The following is a 21,146-nucleotide window of genomic DNA, read 5'->3' on the forward strand; positions in this document are numbered from 1 at the left end:
TCATATCGGAGATTTGACCCCCAGAGCCTGAGTTATGGTTTCTGTTTATTTCATTCCTATTCGTAACTCTTTTAGTACGCTTGAAGCAAATGTAACTAGTTGACCAGCTTGAGTCCTGAAATACGGTGTGATGGACCAAAGAATAATGCGAGGTTAACCAGAGTATTGCGATGTAACGGGTGGATCGGTGATATGAATACGTCTTATCACAAAATATTTCTGAGTTTTTACCTCAAAGGCGAGCGACTCCATAAGAGATAGTCTATCAGCCCGAACTATCTAACATCAAAACAGATAGGACATTGGCTTCAGTCAGTCAAGCTGGATCTCCATTTTTTTCTTGTATCTCATAAAACAGGTTATACATTTTATGTCCAGAAACAGTATTAGCTAGTTACGCAAGTAATCACTTCTGCTGTTTAGCTTTCAAATGCAAATATTCAAGCTAACATTTAATGCCATGACCTAACGTCCATTTCCTTGTGTTCCGTACCTGCCCATCATGCTGGACTCCACGGCATCCCCGATGGTAAGTAGCCCGTATTTAACGCTCGTCATTTGCCAGAGTATTTTATAACATCGTTCTGTTCAACTACATATAGTTCGTATAAGACAGCGATATTTAAAATCTTACCACGCGAGCTCTAGTACCTCTATAACTATCATTCTATGGTCGCTACCGGCCTTGCCCATCAGTCTTCCCGGTATGCTGGCCTTGAGAAACACGGTGTCCTTACCGTTCAGGTCCACAAGGAGCAAAGTAAAGACAAGACTTTTGGCTTCCTTCTAAGCCACATCACGTCTGGGTCCTTCGAAAAGGAGGTGGAGGACATTGAAAACCATCACGTCGAGGGTGTCCATTATAGTACTGAGGAGATCTTTGAGAAGTACGGTCCGGTTTTCATTAAGTATCAGGACAACGTCGCGCAGGTGCTGAGGGCGCCCCAGAGCATGCCTGAGGAGATCATTAACATTTATCGTGGCATTGCTGCCATCTGCACTGTAGCCAAGCCTGAGCACTAGGATGAAAAGCACCCATTCATGTACTAGGATGAGCAGGGTAATCACAGTGGATACGGAAGTGAGGGCGGCCAACCAATCGTCTACCAGCGCCACCAGCAGGGAATCAATGGTAACTTTGAGACCACTTACGAGGTTCTGTCTGGCTACGATCAACGCGATCAGCTTAACATGACTAAGAGCAGGAACTACATGAACCAGATCGGTCGTGATGGCCGCTTCTTCCAGAACGGTCATGATCAGCATGGTTGTCAGAATATTTGCCGCACCCATAAACTCGAACAAGTCAACTCCAACATGCAACCTGAGAACTTCGCCTGGTAGGTGCCCATTCCTGAGGGTTTCCCTGTCGCATTTCAGCCTAAGAAGGATCTCGTTCAAGCTTATAGGACGTATGGCTATAACATGAGTGTCATTTAGGGCGGCAAGTACACCGTTATCGAGAAGACTCACGCTCTCGACAGGAAGATTTTTCCTCTTCTTCTGTCGCCAACAAACTAAGACTATATCCGTTGTCAAGCTCAGTCTTGTTAAGTAGTGGCCCATTTCTCAGAGCTGATTGGAGCAGGAAGCTACAAAGCATTACAATGATAGTACCTACCACTTCCCTGAGGGCCACAAATTTGATCTCAAATACTTCAGTCTATACAACAAGGTCAAGAGCGGTTATTTGCTTAAGGAACACATAATCCACATGACTAAGGCCCTGTCTGAGATTATCGTTTCGGATAACATCGAGCTTAGGCGACAGACTAGTGACAAGATCGTTCAGCTCATCATGGCTCTTAGTCAACTTGATAAGCCAGGACTTCAGGCCCTTTGGGGGGTTCTTGGCTAACCTGCCGTCGGCAACAGGGGTTCCGAGCTCGAGCAGGTTCAGCGCAAGGTCTTCATCGACGTCATTGGTCTTTCCGGCTCTAATGATGGCGCCGAGTTTCTCGTCGGCCTCATCCAGCAGCAAATATTGTCGACTGTGGAGACTGTCCACACTTTTGAGGCTCGTTAAAAGAACATTGTCAGACCTACCACTAAAATCATGCACCGACCAGAGATTCCAAAAGCAGCGTACCGTCTTCACTACTGCCTGCATTGCTTTTGGGGAGGTCGTTAGTGGCAGCTGCGCCAACCTCCAAAGCCGTCAATGGCAAATGGAGCAGCAGCAGAACTATATTGGTGCTGGCAAAGAGTATTCTGAGTACTGCGGTGAGGAGGAGTACAAGCAGCTTGTCGACACCCTCCGCGGCCAGCTTTAGGGCACTCAGGAATACGCCCAGCAAATAGTCTACATCCAGACTCTTGGTCGTCTGTCTCACTGTGAGTCGATCAAGACTCTTGTCCCTTATATCTACGGCGAGAAGGAAATTGAGGTCCAACTTGAGAGGACAATCAGGGGTGAACAAGACGAGGATATTTCCGAGTACAAGCAGCTCGTCCATCAAGTTGCCATCTAGTCTCTTCACTACGCCACCTAGAAGCACGGCGCCGCTACTCAGCCCATCGTTCAGGGGATCTACTTCAACCAGGAAGAAGATTACGAGATCCGTATCGCAGCCCTTTCTGTCCTTCTTGCCACCCAACCCACTGAAGCTACTGTCGGTCATATGGTCATTGAGGTCGGCCACGAGAAGGATTACGAAGTTGCTTCTCACGTTTATTCCGCCCTTCACTCTCTTGCGAACTCCACCCTGCGCTGCATGAGGCAGTATGCCCGACGTATCCAGAACGTCCTTAGCGCTCTTCCCCGATACACTTTTGGTGGACACCGCTCCAAAATGGGTATTTACACCTACTACTCTCCTCTTGCCCAGTTTGGTGTTAAGGTTCAATGGAAGCTTACTCAGTCTAACGTTTCTGCTGTTCCCCGCTTTTTCTATAGTGTCCTTGCTATCAACAAGGGTCCCTTCGCCTCCACCCTTGCTTATTTCGGTTTTATTTCCAAGGGCATCGAAAACCTCGACAATTTCATCCTTCTTAAGGGTGGGCATGAAGAAGATCGTTGAGAGCATCATGCAGCATCATCACCGTGACGCTCGCGTCTATTCTGTTGACTGGTCTATTAAACAGATGACTGAGCTCATCGAGCAGACCATGCAGTTTAACACTGAAAAAGAAAACGAGCAATTCCGCGCTGTTGCTTTCGGCAACATCTTCGGCAACGGGTTCTACCTTCCTATCGACAATGGGTACATTAGTAATGTCGCCAAGTATGCCGGTGAGCACGCCATCAACATGATCCGCGAGCAGGATGCCGATAAGATTTTCCGTTATGTCTGCATTGTTACGTCCCGCACTTACGTCCGAGTTTCCCCCAGTGTTAACGGCCTTCCCATCATCCTTTCCAACCGCGAACCAATTGTTGTCTCTGTTTCTCCCAAAAATCTTCAGACCCGTTTCGACGTCGAGAAAGGCGAGCCTAGAATGTACCCTTCTATCGCTGCTTTCTCTGGTCTTATCCAACCCAAAATCTACCACACCTCTGTCCATAATGCCTCAACTATCAACCCTTTCCAACAGATCCGTTTCGCTTACGGGGTCCGTGCTGTTGAGCAGACCTATTTCAACCTGCCCATAGACGCCGTTGTCCAATACACTCATCAAACAAGTACTGTTGGTATCACGGTACGTCCCCGTCTCAGGAATGTCTTCTTCCATAAAACTCGTGCTATAACCTTCAAGACTGAGGCTCTCCTTATCCGCCCTGTTAAGACGCCACTTTTCGAGCAGTTCACCACTATCAAAACTCAGCAGAAGCCGTTCGTCTACGATCACATCTTTAACCAGACATTGGGCATGCCCCTTCATGTTCGGGGAATATCCATGAGGGAGAACCATTTTGTCAACTTTCTCCGCGCCTGCATCACCGGTGGTGAGACTGATGTTATGGCCGCCCTCGTTAAAAGAATCGTTAATGAATGGTTTGTTCCCCGCACCTGGGTTGCTCATTTTGAGCAGAATTGCGAGAAGGTCGTTGAGGAAATTAAGATGTTTTTCCGCATCGGTAACCTCCTTAAAAACCGCATTCAGACACAGGAGCATCGCTCTGAGGAGCAGCTCGCTAGAGAGCAGACTTTTCCCGAATACATGCGTATGGTGGCTTACGATTAGTAATATGAGAAGATCACCGGCCGCAAGCCTAAGACTGAAAAGCTCCAGCAGGTCACTGAGCGCATCGTCAAGCAGGCCGAAAAATATTGGTCCCAGATCGATGATGAGCAGCATCAGAAGATGAACAAAAACAGCACTCAGGTTCGCTCCCTTGAGTACGTCATCGTCGCTAATGGTCAGGAGAAGCAGCAATTCGCTGTTTCCGGTCACATCATCGCTGGCTCCACTCTGTCCAAGCAGGCTAAGTTCAGTGAGATTAAGATGAACGTCGAAGACACGCCCATTAATTTTGAAAGTCAAGTCATCGCCGCTTTCACCAAGGGTCCCCAGCCCTTCAGAACTGAAGTCCGCGAGCAGGAACAGCGTTGTGTTCTCGGCTTCATCGCTAAACTGGCGACTCAGTTAACTGGCAAGCAGCAGTACACTGGCAAGGTCAAAATGACCAAGTCCGAAGAGCAGAAGTACCTCATGAAGCTTTCCATCCAACAGAAACCCTGGTTCTACCGCCAGTGCGAAGAGGACAAAATAAAGCAGATGTCGGAAATGTCCAACGCCTGCGAGATCGCCCGGTATCACAAGGCTGCTCTAAATCAGGTCCACTTTGACATTTAGCTTCCCCAGGTAGTTCATGGGGGTCTTGCTAACGTTTTTGACAAAGCACGCGAAGCTCTAAAGGTCCGCTTTTACAGGAACCTTCACGCCACGTATGAGCCTGAGAAGATCAATACTCAAGAGAATAGGCTCCAGGGTGTCCTTGTCTACTCTGAAAGTTATTCCCATATGCGTAGAACCAGTTTTACCATCCGTACCTCCGACTATGAAGAGCTTCGCTTCGAGCGCATCACTTTCCCTATAGCTTTCCGCCCTAACACCATGTGGTCCATTAAAGAGCAAGTTGATTTTTTCTTCAAAAACGACTGCTCCGAGCGTAAGTGTGCAAGAGTTTTAAATTATATTTATTTGGCATGACTGTACTAGTATCTATAAGTTGGTAGATGGGTCTTCCTTAATACTGATGTTACTTATGAGTAATATTAAATCTGATACCTGTGGAAATTCCAAGCTTCGAACTTTTCCACCTCACTCACTTGACCAATTTTGCTTCTCTTTTATTTTGTCGCTTTCTTTTACAGCCATCTGTGTCTACAATGGCCAGAAGCTTCATACTTTCGACAACGTAACTATTAACCTCAGCGAAATGAAGCAGGGTGAGAAATATGTCATTGCCCGCGACAACAACAAGAACTCCGCGTCCACTATTGTTAGTCGGAAAAAGACGATGGTGAGAATTCTGAGACTGAGATCGAGGTTCTTCTTCGCGACATTACGCTTCTTAAGCTCACTCCTTCTGTCTAGCGGGGCCAGTTCAAGGTCCGCGTCAATCAAACCGACATTAACGTTTCCACCACAGAGGCCCATGTTCGCCAGTACGCTGACAAGAGTAAACACATGATCACCTTCCACGTCGAGGAGCACGAAACGGGCCAGGACACCCTTGTTATCAGGGTCCACGACAAACGTCTGCGCATTGTCTACGACGGCAAGGACTTCAAGATTAAGGTCGCCAACCATCAGCAGAAGGGTCAACAAGCACACTGGCGAACTTACTGGTCCCCGCGGATGCAACTTTAAGCGCGAAGAACACTTCGTCCGAGCCTTCGATCTCACTAGCGGAGAGCACAAGCAAATAGCGGGTGAATGGTCCTGCCCTGAAGCTATCTATCCCCGTGGCGCCCTTCAGATCGATATTTCTAAGAAATACCAAGAGAAGCAGATTATTCAGCAACAGGATGCTCTTATGTTCGAGCAGCGTTGGGTCCGCCGTCAGGAGCATGAACTCCATCGCCCTAGAGACCAAGATGATCTCTCTTGCCAGCAAGATCTGCTTCTCCCTTAAACCCATCTCCACCTGCAAACAGAGTCTCCACCAAGTTAGCAGTGAAAAGCAGTCCGTTGCCTTTGCCTGCCTTCAGGCCAACAGTCAGCGTACCATCGAGTTTCAGCATGAGGTACAGGTCCGGAAAGTTGCCTTCAATCTTCCCACTACTATCGCCCGTTTGGGTAGCTCCCATCTCGTTCACCGTGAGATTGAGGTTCCTACCCGCTGTTCTCAGTAGTCTCAGTAGACTTGAATAAAACAACGTTACGTAATAATCAAGAAATTGATAGTGGTTTTATATCACCACGTGTTTACGGAACGAGTCTGATAGATGAATTAACAAGTTTTTAATAAGGATAATACAGTTTAAAATTTAGCGTAGAGTAACTAAGAGAAGTATTGTTGAACCGCTATGCCTGAAAAATATGGCTGGGTGCATGGGTAGTTTAGGAACTTTTCGCAGAAAGCGCTTTTTACTCGGTCTAGCAGTTACATGCAGTGTGATTATAATAGATTACCGCCTAATAAGGACTTGAATAATAATTCCAGACAACATAGTAAAGAATTTCGTACACAGCAAACTTTACTGACACAAAACCATATTCGAGGTGCAAGGGCACTGCTGGAAACGCCTCCTTCATAACTTGCCAGAGATCCACTATTTTTGTAAGGCTTCGATCGTACCAAACGTGCTTTTATTTGTATAAAGCATTACACATAGTACGCTAGCGAGACGTGGGAGTTTTATATTATTTTTGATATCAGTGTAACATTAAACGACGCTATATAAATGGAATATATACACTTCTATGCCAATTACGTGGAATATAAACGATTGTTATTTATACCATCTGCTGCGAAACAAAATTGATATGACATTTGTCTTGAATAATGCTCGATGTATCTAACTGCTTCAGGACTACGCAGACAACACTCAACCCAGATAGAACTTTCTCACTAAATTCAGATGGACGTCCTTTTGTCAGTGACTAGGTGTACTGAGTTTTGGGGAAGTTTATACCACAATAAAACAAAACTGCACTGCCTGGATAGACTTCACGAGCAATGAAGTTTCAAGACTTGAAAGAGTTAACCAACCGTGGGACTCAAAAAGGTAAAAAAAGACGTCGTCCTGAATCCGCAGTATTATACGGCTCCTAAGCGCTGATGTACAACCAGCTGCTGGGAGCTTGTTATTGCTACTTGTAACGCTTATGGGTAAAAACCATATCTTGGGAATAAAATGACGGGGAACAAGTTAATGCTAAAGGGGTTGGCGATGTTAGCGATATAAATAAAAGTTAGCGATGAAAAAAGTTTCGAAGATTTCTTCGAATCGCAAGCAAAAGTAAAATCATTAATATTTCGGTGTCCGTTACACATATATGTGAGTATATATATATATATATATATATATATATATATATATATATATATATATATATATATACAGCATGGGGCACCTAAATCTGGATTTTTTCTTATGAATTATTTCAAAGAAAGATATCTCAACGAACTTTTGCTATATTTTTTAAAAATGCCATTCCTAACGGTCATATTTATTCATCCATTCACACCGATTACGGCTTTAACTTAAGACGCAAGTCAGTAACTTGGATTTTTCATAATAGTTCTTATTTAGTTCGAGAATAGCTTTTATCAATTTGTCCAAAGTTGCATATCCCACTCCGGATACGGGTATGCATATAAATTGATTAAATATATAACTGTGTATGTTGTTCACACTTATCTATATACCACCTGAATTCTGTGTCCGTTTAGTCGACTCCTTAATCAGATCGGGCTGATTTTTGGCAGATCATTGGAGCGGAGCCGCACATAGAATCGTGTATCTTTTACAATTCAGATTAATACTTCAGCGTGAGAGAGACCAGAACTGATTGTAGTAGCTTGTTTGCCTGGGCGGCACTGGCACCCTACATAGGGAAAACGTTTCTCGATGGGCTGAATCAAAAAGTTGATCAGTCGTCAGGTCAAAAATGCCAAAATATCAAAAGATGTGTTTATCATAAAAAAAAATAAGGGTAACTGCAATAGTATAATCGATTATAGTCTGTTAGGTGGGGTGTAAAATTAACAGGGCAGATAAATCGGCGGCAAAACAGACACGGGAAAAGCTCGCGGGTTCATCTGCTCATAATATTTATAATTATTTTATAATTATGTATATATAGTAAAAATAATGCTTATAATTACTTTTAATACAGTTTCATTGAGTGCCTTAAATATGAATATGAAACTAATCATATTTAGTATTATTACCTCATTTGGTTGGCCTCGCCTCATGGACACACAATATGGGAATTGTGGGTCATACATTTTGTTTAGTTGTCGTATATATATTTTGTAAAAACGCTCACGAAGGACTGACGATCACAAAAAGTTTGTATTGTTGTTTTTTTTTTTATTGCGAATACATATAGTTCGTTGTGTTGTAAATATTTTTTATATTAATTAAACAAAAGCTAAAAAATGTTTAGTTCATTGTCGGGAAAGCTTGAATAAGCCTCCTTGTAATGTCACGCGTACTACTTCTGAGTTACACCCGACACATTATTAATAGAAGTAATAATAAGAACAGCAATAATAAGCACACAAATCGGCACGACATTCTATAATCAGCTAAATATATATACGTAAAGCAGTATTTACTTAACGTCGCGAACGATAGGTAATTGCTTCAATGAATTGCTGGTGAAAACATGCAAAAAAAAAATTTCTTTACGACCCCTCCACGTTGAGTCCAGGATTCGTTTTGTGAGCACCACCGATGCCCCGAAATACAACGCACTTTGACAGAATACTATGGAGTCAGCAAGAGACAGATGGATCCAGCAAAAGAAACATTTCCATTTATTGCCCCTTAACTTGTTGATGCATTAATTAATTTGGTCTGCCCTAGTGTAGCCGGTAGGGTTGCCGATCCGTAAAAAAATTTCCAGTATCATACCGTCCCGTAGAAAAGGTGTGTTTGTGTGCCACAGCGGGCTAAATAACTAGGTAGGCATAAGCGGCACTTAATAACGAACCTTGTTACGCGCTTTTATCCGTTGTTGCACAAGCTCTCCCGTTTCCTAGTTCGAGACCGCCTGCAATACCTTTGTGAGGCTCCATATATGACAAGTCTACACACTGGAGCCAGCTGGCTGTTCAAGCATGCATATTGTACATAATGTGCATCGGGGTTCTGTCTCCTTCTGCCATCATAGAGTGGCCTACTCGTCGCGTACCAGCACTCTATCTCATTGGAGCCCGTCTGCCTAAACTCGTCAGCGTTTTCCGTCACCAGCAGACGCGTCGACCGGGCCGGAAATAAGTCTCCCACCTCATATGGACCTGGGACCTTCAGGGGCCTTGCTCGGACACTGCAGAGGCCAAGGCGTTTTTAAGGGGAGCTAGAAAGTCGCCCTGGGGAACCGCACACCCGGATTCTGCGACTTCCGTTTTGCTCTAATGGCGCAGTACGTTTCCTTCCCTGCTCGAGCTTCCTGGTAGTGCCACACCCAGGCCGTGCCAAACCCAACCAAGCTACCAGATCCCTTATTCCTCCAGAAAAACAAAAAGCTAACAACAAAAAGTCAATTTTTGCTCAGGTTGTCACCGTGGCCGTTATGTGGGGCACCACTTGAAAAACAGCAGCAGCAGCAGCCGCGGCCGTAGCATCACTACCACAAACCCACAATTATCTTCTTTCAAACCTGTTCACGGATGTACTCGATTTGGTCAACGTCTGCCCTTCTTTATGTGGTAGAAACTTCCTTCAAAATTAAGGTCCGAGAGGAGTTGGGAAACGAGCACAGCTCGTTGCTTCGTGCCACACGATCACGAAAAACCTTTTCCTCTGCAGGGAAAGAATGAAAAAGCTTGAAAGCTAACACGATAAATGGTTGTCGAGATTGATAAGCGGGTCGTGAAACAAGCGATTTTCACAAAAGGTTAGTTACAGGACTATAATGTGGACCAGGGCTAATCTGGGTTAATGACATTGGTGGTATCATTGTTGTAAAGAAACTTCGAAGAATCGAGGGCTCAAACAAAATATATTCAGTGGCCTAATACCTTCGCTAAAGTGAATCAGTTGGTGCGATGCGTATTAAAGTATTTATAGGCACTTCAGCTCATTTCGATTTGCAAATACTAATTTATTATATTTATGTATATATATACAACAAATATAATCTTTCGGAAATAAAAATCTCGGATTAACACCTTGGTACCCAATCGTAATCCGTGCAAAAATACTATTTGATATAAACACAAAAACATACTAATGTTTAAGTCATTTGTTATGTTTTCGTATTGCGTACTTTAATAACAGTAATCGTGATTTATTTTGTTAAAAAGTTTACGACATGAAGATTGCATTTGTATGCATCCGGCATCCGGCAACGGAAGCCTACAATTCCGGGTACCTCGTCTGCGTCCTCCAGATGGACAACTCATGACCAGCTATCATTGATTTCACGAAATGCACATGCTCATCAGTGTCATGACCTGCATTAATCACTAGAAACGATTAAGACAGTCCAGGTATATCAGACAGTTTCGGTCTTAAAAAAAGGCCTAATATTAGACATAGGTGCGTCCTTGAGTTGCTACTTGGTCATGGGTATGATCTGCCATATGAGTTGCTGGCGATTCCGAAGGCATAGCGCTAATGGAGACCTATGTGAATTCAAATGAGCTAAATCTTACAGGCTAAGTATAGTTACGTCTATCAGATAAAAAAAAAAACGAAAACACAAAGTAACTTTCATCATTTTCACAAAAAAAAAATATATGTCTAATTAACAAGACCTGATAAGCTGTTTTTTCATGCATTTCATGTACACTTATTCAAGAGTCATCGACAGTGAATATAACTGTTTCTTTTTTTGGTATTTTGCCAAAATCATTATTAACGTCTAGCGTTATCTTAACTTCAATAACCAGCATCGATTTAGAGCATCAAAAACAAATTGTTGTCGGTAATTTAACTCCGCAAGTCTTAAAAACGAATGTTTCGAACTTCAAGTATTTACAGGGATGTTATTTTCTACCGGCTTCCTAACCGGTAATCTGTAGTAGTAAGGTAGTATCTATCCTCATTCGGGCGGGACGTCGTTGCCATGCCGGCCTTGTCGGACAGTTCGACGAGGGTCAACTATCTGCTATGCCCCTCCGCATTTTCCTTTTTGTAGAATTTCTTTCTTTACAGTAGCACTGTCACCTGCAGCCGTCACTGGCCAGCAAGGCAACCGCTTATCAGGCGATTAGATTGGCTGTTTGACCGCGACTAAGGCAGGAAGCAGATGGGCCGCGTAAATGATGCCAGAGCAAAGCCTTGCAGGTTCCTACACCAGCAACATAAACAGTAGCAGAAAAGAAGCAATCTATAAAACCAGATACGTAAAGGAAAACTGTCCTGGATTTTATCGTGCGGCGGTGAAGGTACAGTGAAGCGTACAGAGGTTGCCTTAATTCACCACCCCTGCAGTTCAGTGTCCCTGCTTCTTAATCCCTGGGGATTTCTCTATGCTCCCTTCAGAGCTAACGTAGTGCTTGAACTTATCTGTCGGGCCGGTCGAAAGCGGCTTGTTTCCGGGGTTTGCAAATTGCTAGCGAGGCACCGTTCTAGGCTCAGAACAGGTGTAGAGGGAGTAAAAAGAAGTGACGCTAGCTTAATGAGAAAGGTAGTCTGTCTATCGACTGTTAGTAAAGGTCGTGCGGGGATTAAGTTCGGGGAGGCGTTGCGCCCCGTAAGATAGTAGACAGTCAGATAGAATGGGACAATGTTATGAAAAACGAAAAAATGCCGTTGGGCTATCTGTTGGCTGCGGCTTGGACGTAAAGAGCTGGTTACATTTACCATAGCTTGTAGGGGTACTAGGAGAGGGAAGGTTTCAATGTTTACAGTGGCTAATCGATAAGCAATAGTTGAGAGTTTCTAAGCGTTCTAGCAAGAAAGCGTCACGGTTCATGGCTCTGGTGCTCTGTCACGGCCTCGTGCAATACGCTTCGCGTCAAACAAGGCATTTGTCCATTGGCAGACGCGCGAATTCGAAAGAAGATATGAGAGAATATCAGAGAAATGACAGCCACGTGATGCCCTATGATGTGCAGAACGGTACATCCGAAACGCAGCGGACGAAATAGTCTCGAAATAGATGGTACAAATTTAATATTGATGAAACGACAAAGCTTCCACGTGCCACTTCCTTACTAGTACTACTCATAGGTTGACAAATAACTACCCGGTACCGTTATTGTTTCGTCGACTTCCGACTGGATAAAACGTGTTACACTTCGTGAAATACCTATGCGGTCGATCAGGCAGTTAAGATTTGTTCTAAAGAAGCCAGTGGTTATGCTGGTCTAAGCTCCGCTGTCGTAGATACATAGCAAAACGGCATTTACGATACATAAGGCCGGATACACATTAAAGGAGTAATTTGAATTATTCTATGTCTTATAAAATGGCTGTACACCCAGTGGACTTCATGAAAGCGCACGAACAATCCCACAGGTGCTATTATACTTCAACTTATCTTGTTACAGCCATCTTCTGCGTTCCTTCTCTCTACTGAACGAAATAGAATCTGTATTTTCATCATAAAAACATGGCGTCTGAAACGTTTAAGTTAAGGGTCGTGCGCTGCCGTCGCATGGCACAGCGTTTCCGCCACTTACTATTTGGTCCCATCTAAACGGGAGAAGGCTCTACTAAAAGATAGGTTGATCGTGCCTGCTGAAAGTCTTGCGGCGTTTGTTTGTTTCTTTCTAGCAAGCATAAAAACAACAGAAACCACAGCCTTAAAGTAATAAAAGCTTTCCTAACTCTTGGAGATAATCTTGCATTTTTTATGAACCATTAAGATGGATTGCAGCAAGTATTTGTGGTTTCATCCAGTTCCCACTTCCTGCCAAACCCAGGCAAATATCAGAGATTTCGACAATTTCGAAGAGCTGAAGTGTAACAGGTGCTTGGAGTATCTGCGACAGATTTACTCTGAGTGGACCTTGGTAGATAGAGCTGATCGAGGTGTTTTGAATACTTCTATCGTAACTGTAGGCAGGTCGAATAAAAAGCACTAAGGCGGCAATGGGGAGCTCACCTGTTGTCTATTCGAAGGCATGATACAATCAATAGGTAACATATAGGAACATGCGAGTAAGGACTGTCCGTAAGCGAATGGTGTGTTAATATAATCTAAATTAACTTTTTTTTTTTTTTTTTGTTTAGACATTAACCAAATACTAAAGCAAACTGCGGTACATTTTTATCCTACATATATATATATATATATATATATATATAACGCTAACGGTTAATCCTGAAATGAAATCCTGGGTCTTACTTCTCCGTATTAGCTACGATTACGGTGTGGGCTATTAGCCAGCGTTATTTCTTTTTAACTGCGGCGATATTGATGAAGATTACACCCTTTTCTCTATTCCTGTTTCTGGGTCGGTATTTGACTTAATAGCATTTTTACTAATCAGACGACAGCTAGCATTATCGCAAACTTCATGAAACACTCCTGGGAAATATCTATTGTCGAAATCATGGCATTAAAAAACAATTATGTTAATTTGGGTCTTGTAAGAATATTTGGATAAATTGCCCAGCACTTTGATTTACTATGAGATTGACTTTGGAACATCATTTGCAAGAAAGGCCACCTTTAGCATTAAGATCGGCTTTCTTGCCTTACGTAGAAAAAACCTATTCAAAAAATTCCTCCACTCAGTTTCTGAGATAATTTCGCAGTCAGCATGGTAAGTAGGTCTGACAACAAATATGGTCATCAGTTCTACTGTAATCCGTAACTTGGGTCCTTCTAATTCATGCTAGGTATAGGGATAGATACTTCATTTCACCTAGGCGAAGGTGCCTACATCAGTCCAGTCATTGCAACATGCAATTGTTAGCTCCGGTTGGAAGTCGCCGAAAAACATCTAAGTTAATACGGATTTCTCACTTTATTCGCCTATATAATCACGTAAAGTAACAAATAAACTTGTTTCAACATCTCATGTCTGCAGACTCCATCCAGCAAACGTTCGTTGTGTATTCAACTAACTCCTCTATCTCCTCGTCGTCTTCGACTCTCACTAACGGTATTCAAATAGGACGCAATTTTATTCGCAACCAAAGTATCGAAGAACATTACACATTACATTATTTTAATTTTACTACCATTACCTTACTTCAACAAAGTCTGCTCAAGTCCAGGAAGTGGTGGGCCTCGAACGTTGATGGCGTAACCAAACGTTCGATGCCCGCCACTTCCTATCTCGACCAAATGACTTCACCATGTCATCTCACGTAGGGTTTCGTGTCTCCCCTGGAAACTGCTCAAAATGTATATAAAGACAGAGGTAAAAGATAAACCAATTCCAATAGACAGGAAGTTAGGCTCAGAGTTTGCAGTGTCAACCAACGAAGTAATGGAACGTGCTCATTTGCTGTGCTTCAATCTGCGTGTCGCACACGAAATTACGCCAGCAGCGTGCTTCGCCAAGCACCGAGTCAGCTGGGTCCTACGTGAAGCGGGTCAATGTATAGGTAGTGTTTTCTAGACAATGAACACGACGGACAGAGAACATGCATCCGCAGCGAAGGACTTTGCTTTCACCCCAGCTTCTCTACAAAGCAGTTTAATACGAAACATGGCTGAATGACGAAGCGTCGCAGTTTCAAGCCGAGGCATGCCTAAACGTCTACATCGTCTACGTTATAGAAATTATTTGTATATGTATCCCCATATGGAATAGTTTAGTTGACTAGACTAGGATCTAAGCGTACGGGCGTGACGATTCGTAAATATGCCTCATGAGTGGCTGAAAGTCATCATAAGATTTAGCTAAAGCATAACTTTTATTCTCGCCTACTATGCTTGATAAATAGATGATATTTATCTATTTGTTACATTACAGTAGCAATAGGCGACAATACAGACGTGTGAATGAAAAAAGCTTTGAAAGATTTTGTTGGAAAACATTCACTATGACCCCGTATACTTTCTTCCGGAATTCCTGGTACCACCTATTATTGAAAGGCCGTTTGCACAAACTTGTCTCAAAGCGCCACCTATGATTTGTCATTCTCTCCGATTTTAGGCCAGTTTTATGACACTATGCAACGAGTTAGGTAGGCTCTGGACGAGAGTCCGTACCAGACAGGTTCCACCTGAAACAGGCCGGCGAGGTAATCTAACAGCAAATTCTCTCTAAGCCTTAATGTCAATTAAATACTGTGTTATGTTTCAGGATTACTGCTTATTTTGTCTAAGAAGACCGTTGATGCCTTATCCCTCTGCCGCTGTGCTAAAAATAACAGCATCTTGCGGCTTCGCTTATTGCTTTAGTCTCGATGACCCACGCTACCCGTCATTTCTCTGGCGTTTTTCTTTATTGAGCCATCGGCAGTCTCTTTTCAGTTTGATAGAAGAGCGTCAAGCTGAAGCATTCCATTGACTTAAATCTTTTCTAGTTTCCTGCCATGATGATAGCGTGTAGGAGAGACGGCACTCGAAAGGAGAACGGAGGAATGCTGAAACGTTTGGAGCCTATAGCGGCTTATCTCTTTGTTTTCTCGCGCACACAAAGGCACAGCACGCTGGCATCTGTTCGAATGCGCACCCCCAAGTGGCTTGCCTTAGAACGCTGCTAGTACAATGGGGTCTAGCAGAATGCGTGGAGAACAAGCGATTTTAGCAAGGTTTGGCTGGAATTCATATTGCCATCGCGCTTTGGATAGGGTCAAAGCCTAAATCGATATGGATTTCTATGGCAAGCACCAAGTCCCACACTCGGCGCAGCATGAAGTAGGCTTTGTCCAGGTGGCGTCCAGTCGTGTATATATAGTATGATTCGAAATATGACAAAAGATATACAACGTCGACGTGACTTAGACTGTTTCACAGAAAGGATTAACTAGGCTATAATTTTTCTGTCTTTTCTATGAGAGCACGACATAATCCCTACGGTGCCTCTTATATAAAAAAGTAGAGTCCTAAAGTGGGTTTGCACCAATATTGTGAAGGTTACAAAAGTTACTTTCCGGATAGCAACATTTTCAAAAATATGCGCGTTGGTCTCGAGCTATTTATTCTGTGAAACGGTGCCGATATAAAAAAAATAACGGTTGGCTAGAATAGTGGTACGGCAACGTTGTACCGCACTAACTAGTTGGACCATTTTTGGTCAACTTGCATTACCTTTTTTTCGTAAGTTATTGCACTATAGCATTTTCTCATTTATAATGATTACATTAGCTTGTCAATAATAGTTTGATTATTTATCTGCAGCTGGATAGAGTAAAAAATTTTCTATATATATATATATATATATATATATATATATAAGCTAAGTGCATATAGTAGGATGAACAAAAAAAAATGTTCTGGAGATTACTAATTACGGCTCGTATTTACGAAGTCAGCCTTGCGATAGCAACAGGCGAAAACTACACTTTTACACGTTATATTAACCGTATACAATGATCGTTTCTGACGGAAAAATCAACAATTTCTCAGTTTAATCAATAGTTGAATAAAGATTTTGTTTGTACGTTAACAAATAATGTTCAATTACGTAATCAAGCGTTTCATTATATTATAAACTAGCGGCTTCACACGAATGTATAGATTTTACTGATACAGGCAATTTTCATAACCAGCGCTAACATTCAGAGCTAAGACAGCCAGTCAGTCAGTATCGATTAAAAGCATAGGGTTGATCAGAGACAGTGCGTCATCTACGCGCTCGGTGCGCTTATCTTCCCGGCTAAATTTCCCCTATTGCTCTACGTGCGAAATTATTGTCCCATTACAATTTAGCCTAGTCGTTCTATTAAATCGCTGTTGGCTCACCATTCTGGTCTGAGTCGTACGGCGAGTCCAACTTATGCCGTGGTCAACATCGCAGGCTAAGGAAGCGCCCAGTAGCAAAAGGGTAAATCTTTCTGGCGGTCAAAGGAATGGCCTAAATGGACACTTCAAAGCTATGCGCTCCCGATCATAGAGATTGAGCCATTTCGTATAAACGCGTACCGTTTCTACTTAAAACACAGACGTAGCTGCGGCAATAAAACAACAAAACTTTATTCAATCCTCATTGTTCGAGTCTTTTAGGGTCTTTCAGCTGTCAAATCACGTCTACACAAAGAACTGGAGCATGCAGAGACGAAATAGTTCCGACCCAATTATATAATAATAGCTTTTATTGATACCGATTCTTTTGTAAGTGTTTCCTACGGGGGCGATGAGGTCTGGGCAGCTAACGTGAATCTCTCTCTCGCTTTGTCTCTGAGAGCTTTGCCATAGTTGGCACAACCTGCAACCATGGTTGGTTCGAGTTTGAGCGTCAGCAAAAACTTAGTATAATGTGTGGTTACCATGTCGTTTCGTAAGCAGGTTGGAAAAATCTCAGGTAACTTCGGCAGGACCCGCCTGGACTAGGCCTTCTAGGAAAAGCGAATTCTTGCTACTATATGGAAAAGATGACCCCGAGAACTCGCGTACACGATCAAAATAGTAAAAAGCATTGAAAGTTTAAAAAAAACAAAAATTTAGTATATATGGGGTAATACATGACAACGCAGCACATGCATTTTACATATAATATGTGTTAAGGAACAGCTTTTGCACCGCAGAGAGACGAAGACTACACTATATACGACCCTTTATTATATCTAAAGAAGCCGATTATATATATATATATATATATGAACTTTTTTTTTTAAATAACTCTTATGTTATTAAGTGTTCTTGTGATCAGGTGCAGACCGGGTTAATTTGATATGGTTTCTTAATATAATTTAAGGTCGAATTTCTTAATATTATTTTATTATTTATGTGAACACCGGTGTCGTTTCAGATCTACATTCAGTATTCCATATTGTTGCTACTAGTAAATCGTCTTCGTGGAGCGAACAAGATTCGATATAAGTAAGTGACAGCTCGGAGAGGTAGTGCCGGTCGTGGAAATTGGCTGGAAAAATACGAGCAACGGCCCCAGAAACCGCTGGCGATTGTTTAATTACGTGTGGGGATAAGTGAGCCCAACTGCCGTCTAAGATTTAACTAAGATAAGCCCTAAGGCGGCCTAATGGGCACTCCACAGGCAAATTTATAAGCATTTAAGCTTGTAAAAATCATGCTGAATGGCAACAATTAAACAATCTCTTTTTTGAAAATACCGCTAACTCAGAACCTGTACGATATATACGTATAGCTTACTACGCTCTGAAGTGGGATGATTACAAGCAACTGGCCACTAGATTCACTTTTGGCCGAAAAGCGTCAGCAAAAACCAAAGCAAAAAAGATATTTCTATTCAATCGAAATATAACCCGTGGTAATAATGTTCATGCGTCCGATTAATTGCGAACAGTTTATGGCTTCTGATAGCCATTGTTTCCTGCTACACTACGATGTTTGCTATTCTGAAAAGGATACCATTTATTTCATATTAGCTCACCTTGCGTTCAATCTCGGTTTTGTCCATGCTTCAATAAAGATGTGCAAGTCCATTGTGGGAATGCCTCTGCTGTGCGAATCGTGCAGTCGATTTTGTAAACCCGAGTTACAAAAGCTCTGTTTACTATGTAGGTCTGTACCCAGTTCCCTGCTTACTCAGACGGTGCATACGTTTACGATGAATGTCTAGCTTTGCGACAGTGTTTTCATGCTTATGTAGCTTCCGACTCAGTCTTATTAGTGAAAAGGGCCAGAAAAGGTTGGAAAAAACGAAGTAAAGCGTACGCTTAGCAGTACGATTGCTCTTACTGTGGTACAGAGTTAAAACTTTGCATTTTCCGTATGCTTAGACTTCTACGGGAAGGTTTTACTCCGGTACAATCTCCTTTCCGAACTCAGACGTGATCCTTAATCCGGACACCCATCGCTAGTTATTTCGTGCCAATTGTTCCAGCAGCTCATTGGCATACGCCTCCTTCTACCCAGTAAAGTCTGGAAGAGAGCCTACCTTACCACGACTGTCCTTCCAAAGCAAAGGGGTATTTGTGAACAGGCTTCTCCATTACGCTAGTTCCGTACTTAACTAGACAAAAGACCTTCGATTCCGATACCATCTACAATCATTTGCTATAAGGCACTTTACATTTTTATACATACATTTTCATACTCTACATTATTCTTATACCAAAACAATCAATCAGACACAAGAATCTTAGGGAGTTTACTTCAGTTCGATTTCACGTTTTCATTCTCACAACACAATAGATTCCCTGTATTCACGATGGATAGCACGTCATGAATCTATTCGATTTCTCTCTCTAAGGAGTCTGTCCTATCTCTGCATCAGGGGGAGGAACGTCCAGAGCTTCGAAGTCAATTATCTCTCCTCGCCAGGCTTCCAAGGAACTTTGCGAGATGTCGGCAGTTCTCTCACAGAGGTCTTTTTTCAACGAACCACGAACCACTACGGGTCCATTTTATAACGCGAAAAGTCTCAGAGGCAATAAGCATGTAGCTCATCTTAATACTTATTTGCAACATATTTACGTAAATCTACGGGCAAAAGCCGACACTGCACGACAGAGCAGACCTCGAACGAGTCAACCTGGTTAACGATTCTTGACCCTAGGAGACTGACAGGGATTGACGCTAATATTAGCATAGCCTTGGAAGGCTATTTTAAAGACGGACGACACTGGTCGAAGCAATTTCAGCGTTAATTTGTACCATGGAAGTCGTGTGTTAGAGTCTACAATGTAAGCACGTCTAGGCCGCTCTACCCGGACTGCGACGTAAACCCAAACAATGTAGTCCTCACGCTGTAAACGCCACTCCTCCCACGCACCTCCACTAGAATGTATGAAGCTCGATATGGCCACCGTGCTGATGCCAGATCCGAACGCTTTGGGCGAGGCTGTGAGAAGAGTTTTACGATCGCTTAATTGGCTTGCCTTGCCCCGTAGTAGAGAGAATGAGGTAACGGATTAATCCTGTCTATGCTTACTCCTTACGCCTTTAAAGACACCAGCCGTGCTCGTTCGTCTACGCTTAGAAGACTTCGAAGCCTCGACTGTCTATATCATGTACTGGCTAAGCCGTATATTGCGAGAGGCTACAGAAGTTAACTAGCTCAAACAAAATGCGAAAACGAGAAACGGTCGACAGCTTCTATTAGGAGACCAACATTGCGCTTAGATGCGTCAATGATTTTGGATCAGCTCAGTATGACTGACAAACCGATAATATGTATGTTTACCTGGCGTAACGGAAATGTTTTCGTATCTGTAAGGTGATTTTAGCTTTCAAAATTTCGTTCGTGTTTTTATTGTTGGGCTAATGAAATGTTGTTGTGCTACGAAATAACATAATGTAGTGTTGTATATTTTTATGTAGCTGTGTTGAAAACTAGATGAATTGTCAATACCCTATTCCCTACATGCGTATGAGTGTTGTATCTGAAAAGTTCGACGAAAGATATCATACGATGCTAGACCTTAATTCAGATTGTTAGAAATCAGATTGTCGTTGTTTCCAGTAATGGCAGTCTGTACGCTGAACGCCCGTATACACTCCGAGGGCTGATAGAATTACATCGTTGTAATCGTATGTACATTTTTTTTTTTTGTAGAACGATCTCTAAGAACGCTGTAGGCGCGAAACACTGCGGCATTTCCGTAACAAGATGGAGACACAATGTCCCCATGATATATCCAATGCTTGGGTTGATTGTGGGTATTTGTTAGCTTTGAGAATACCTGGTAGGGTAGTCTACGTCCAAAACCGAACGTAGACACGCTCTGGGAAAAGGTCAGTCGCCTGAAGCAATCCTAAACTGGGGAATAGCAAATATAAAACCCAACACATATTACGCATGATAACCCAGAGGAAAGATATTGGAGTGAAAACATTAAGCAGTTGCTAGCAGCATCCTAGTATCCGTACCAAGTCGGTGCAATGGATTCTCTTTTGGCTTGCATGGATGTTACAAATGTTTCTGAATTGCTCTTAAACTCAATCATAACTTACCTCACTGTTGCAAAACGAGGGGCTTCAGGCTTGCTGACTTGTGACAAGTATGCTGTGGGTTTTGAAGAGTGCAAGAGCCAAACCGGCAGCTGACGTTCAAAAGAAGCTAGACTATAGAGAGGATTGTAGTA

General features: G+C 42.8%; 1 protein-coding gene across 1 annotated transcript; it reads left to right on the forward strand.

Moving 5' to 3' along the window:
• On the forward strand, positions 1-6,990 carry LOC111248835 (uncharacterized). The gene is made up of 3 exons (XM_022801833.2): positions 1-529; positions 4,815-5,053; positions 5,259-6,990. The coding sequence occupies exons 2-3, from the start codon at positions 4,906-4,908 to the stop codon at positions 5,576-5,578; spliced, it is 468 nt and encodes a 155-aa protein (XP_022657568.2). The 5' UTR covers positions 1-529; positions 4,815-4,905; the 3' UTR covers positions 5,579-6,990.
• The last annotated feature ends 14,156 nt before the right edge of the window (positions 6,991-21,146 follow it).

Source organism: Varroa destructor, unplaced genomic scaffold (genome assembly GCF_002443255.2).
Source record: "Varroa destructor unplaced genomic scaffold, Vdes_3.0 BEIS01000004.1, whole genome shotgun sequence".
NCBI lineage: Eukaryota > Metazoa > Arthropoda > Arachnida > Mesostigmata > Varroidae > Varroa > Varroa destructor.

Bases quoted from the DNA above. Each gene is read 5' to 3' on its own strand.
- LOC111248835 (XM_022801833.2), top strand. From the start codon at position 4,906: ATGCGTAGAACCAGTTTTACCATCCGTACCTCCGACTATGAAGAGCTT. The intron at 5,054-5,258 runs GTAAGTGTGCAA...TTTCTTTTACAG, and splicing joins CAAAAACGACTGCTCCGAGC to CCATCTGTGTCTACAATGGC.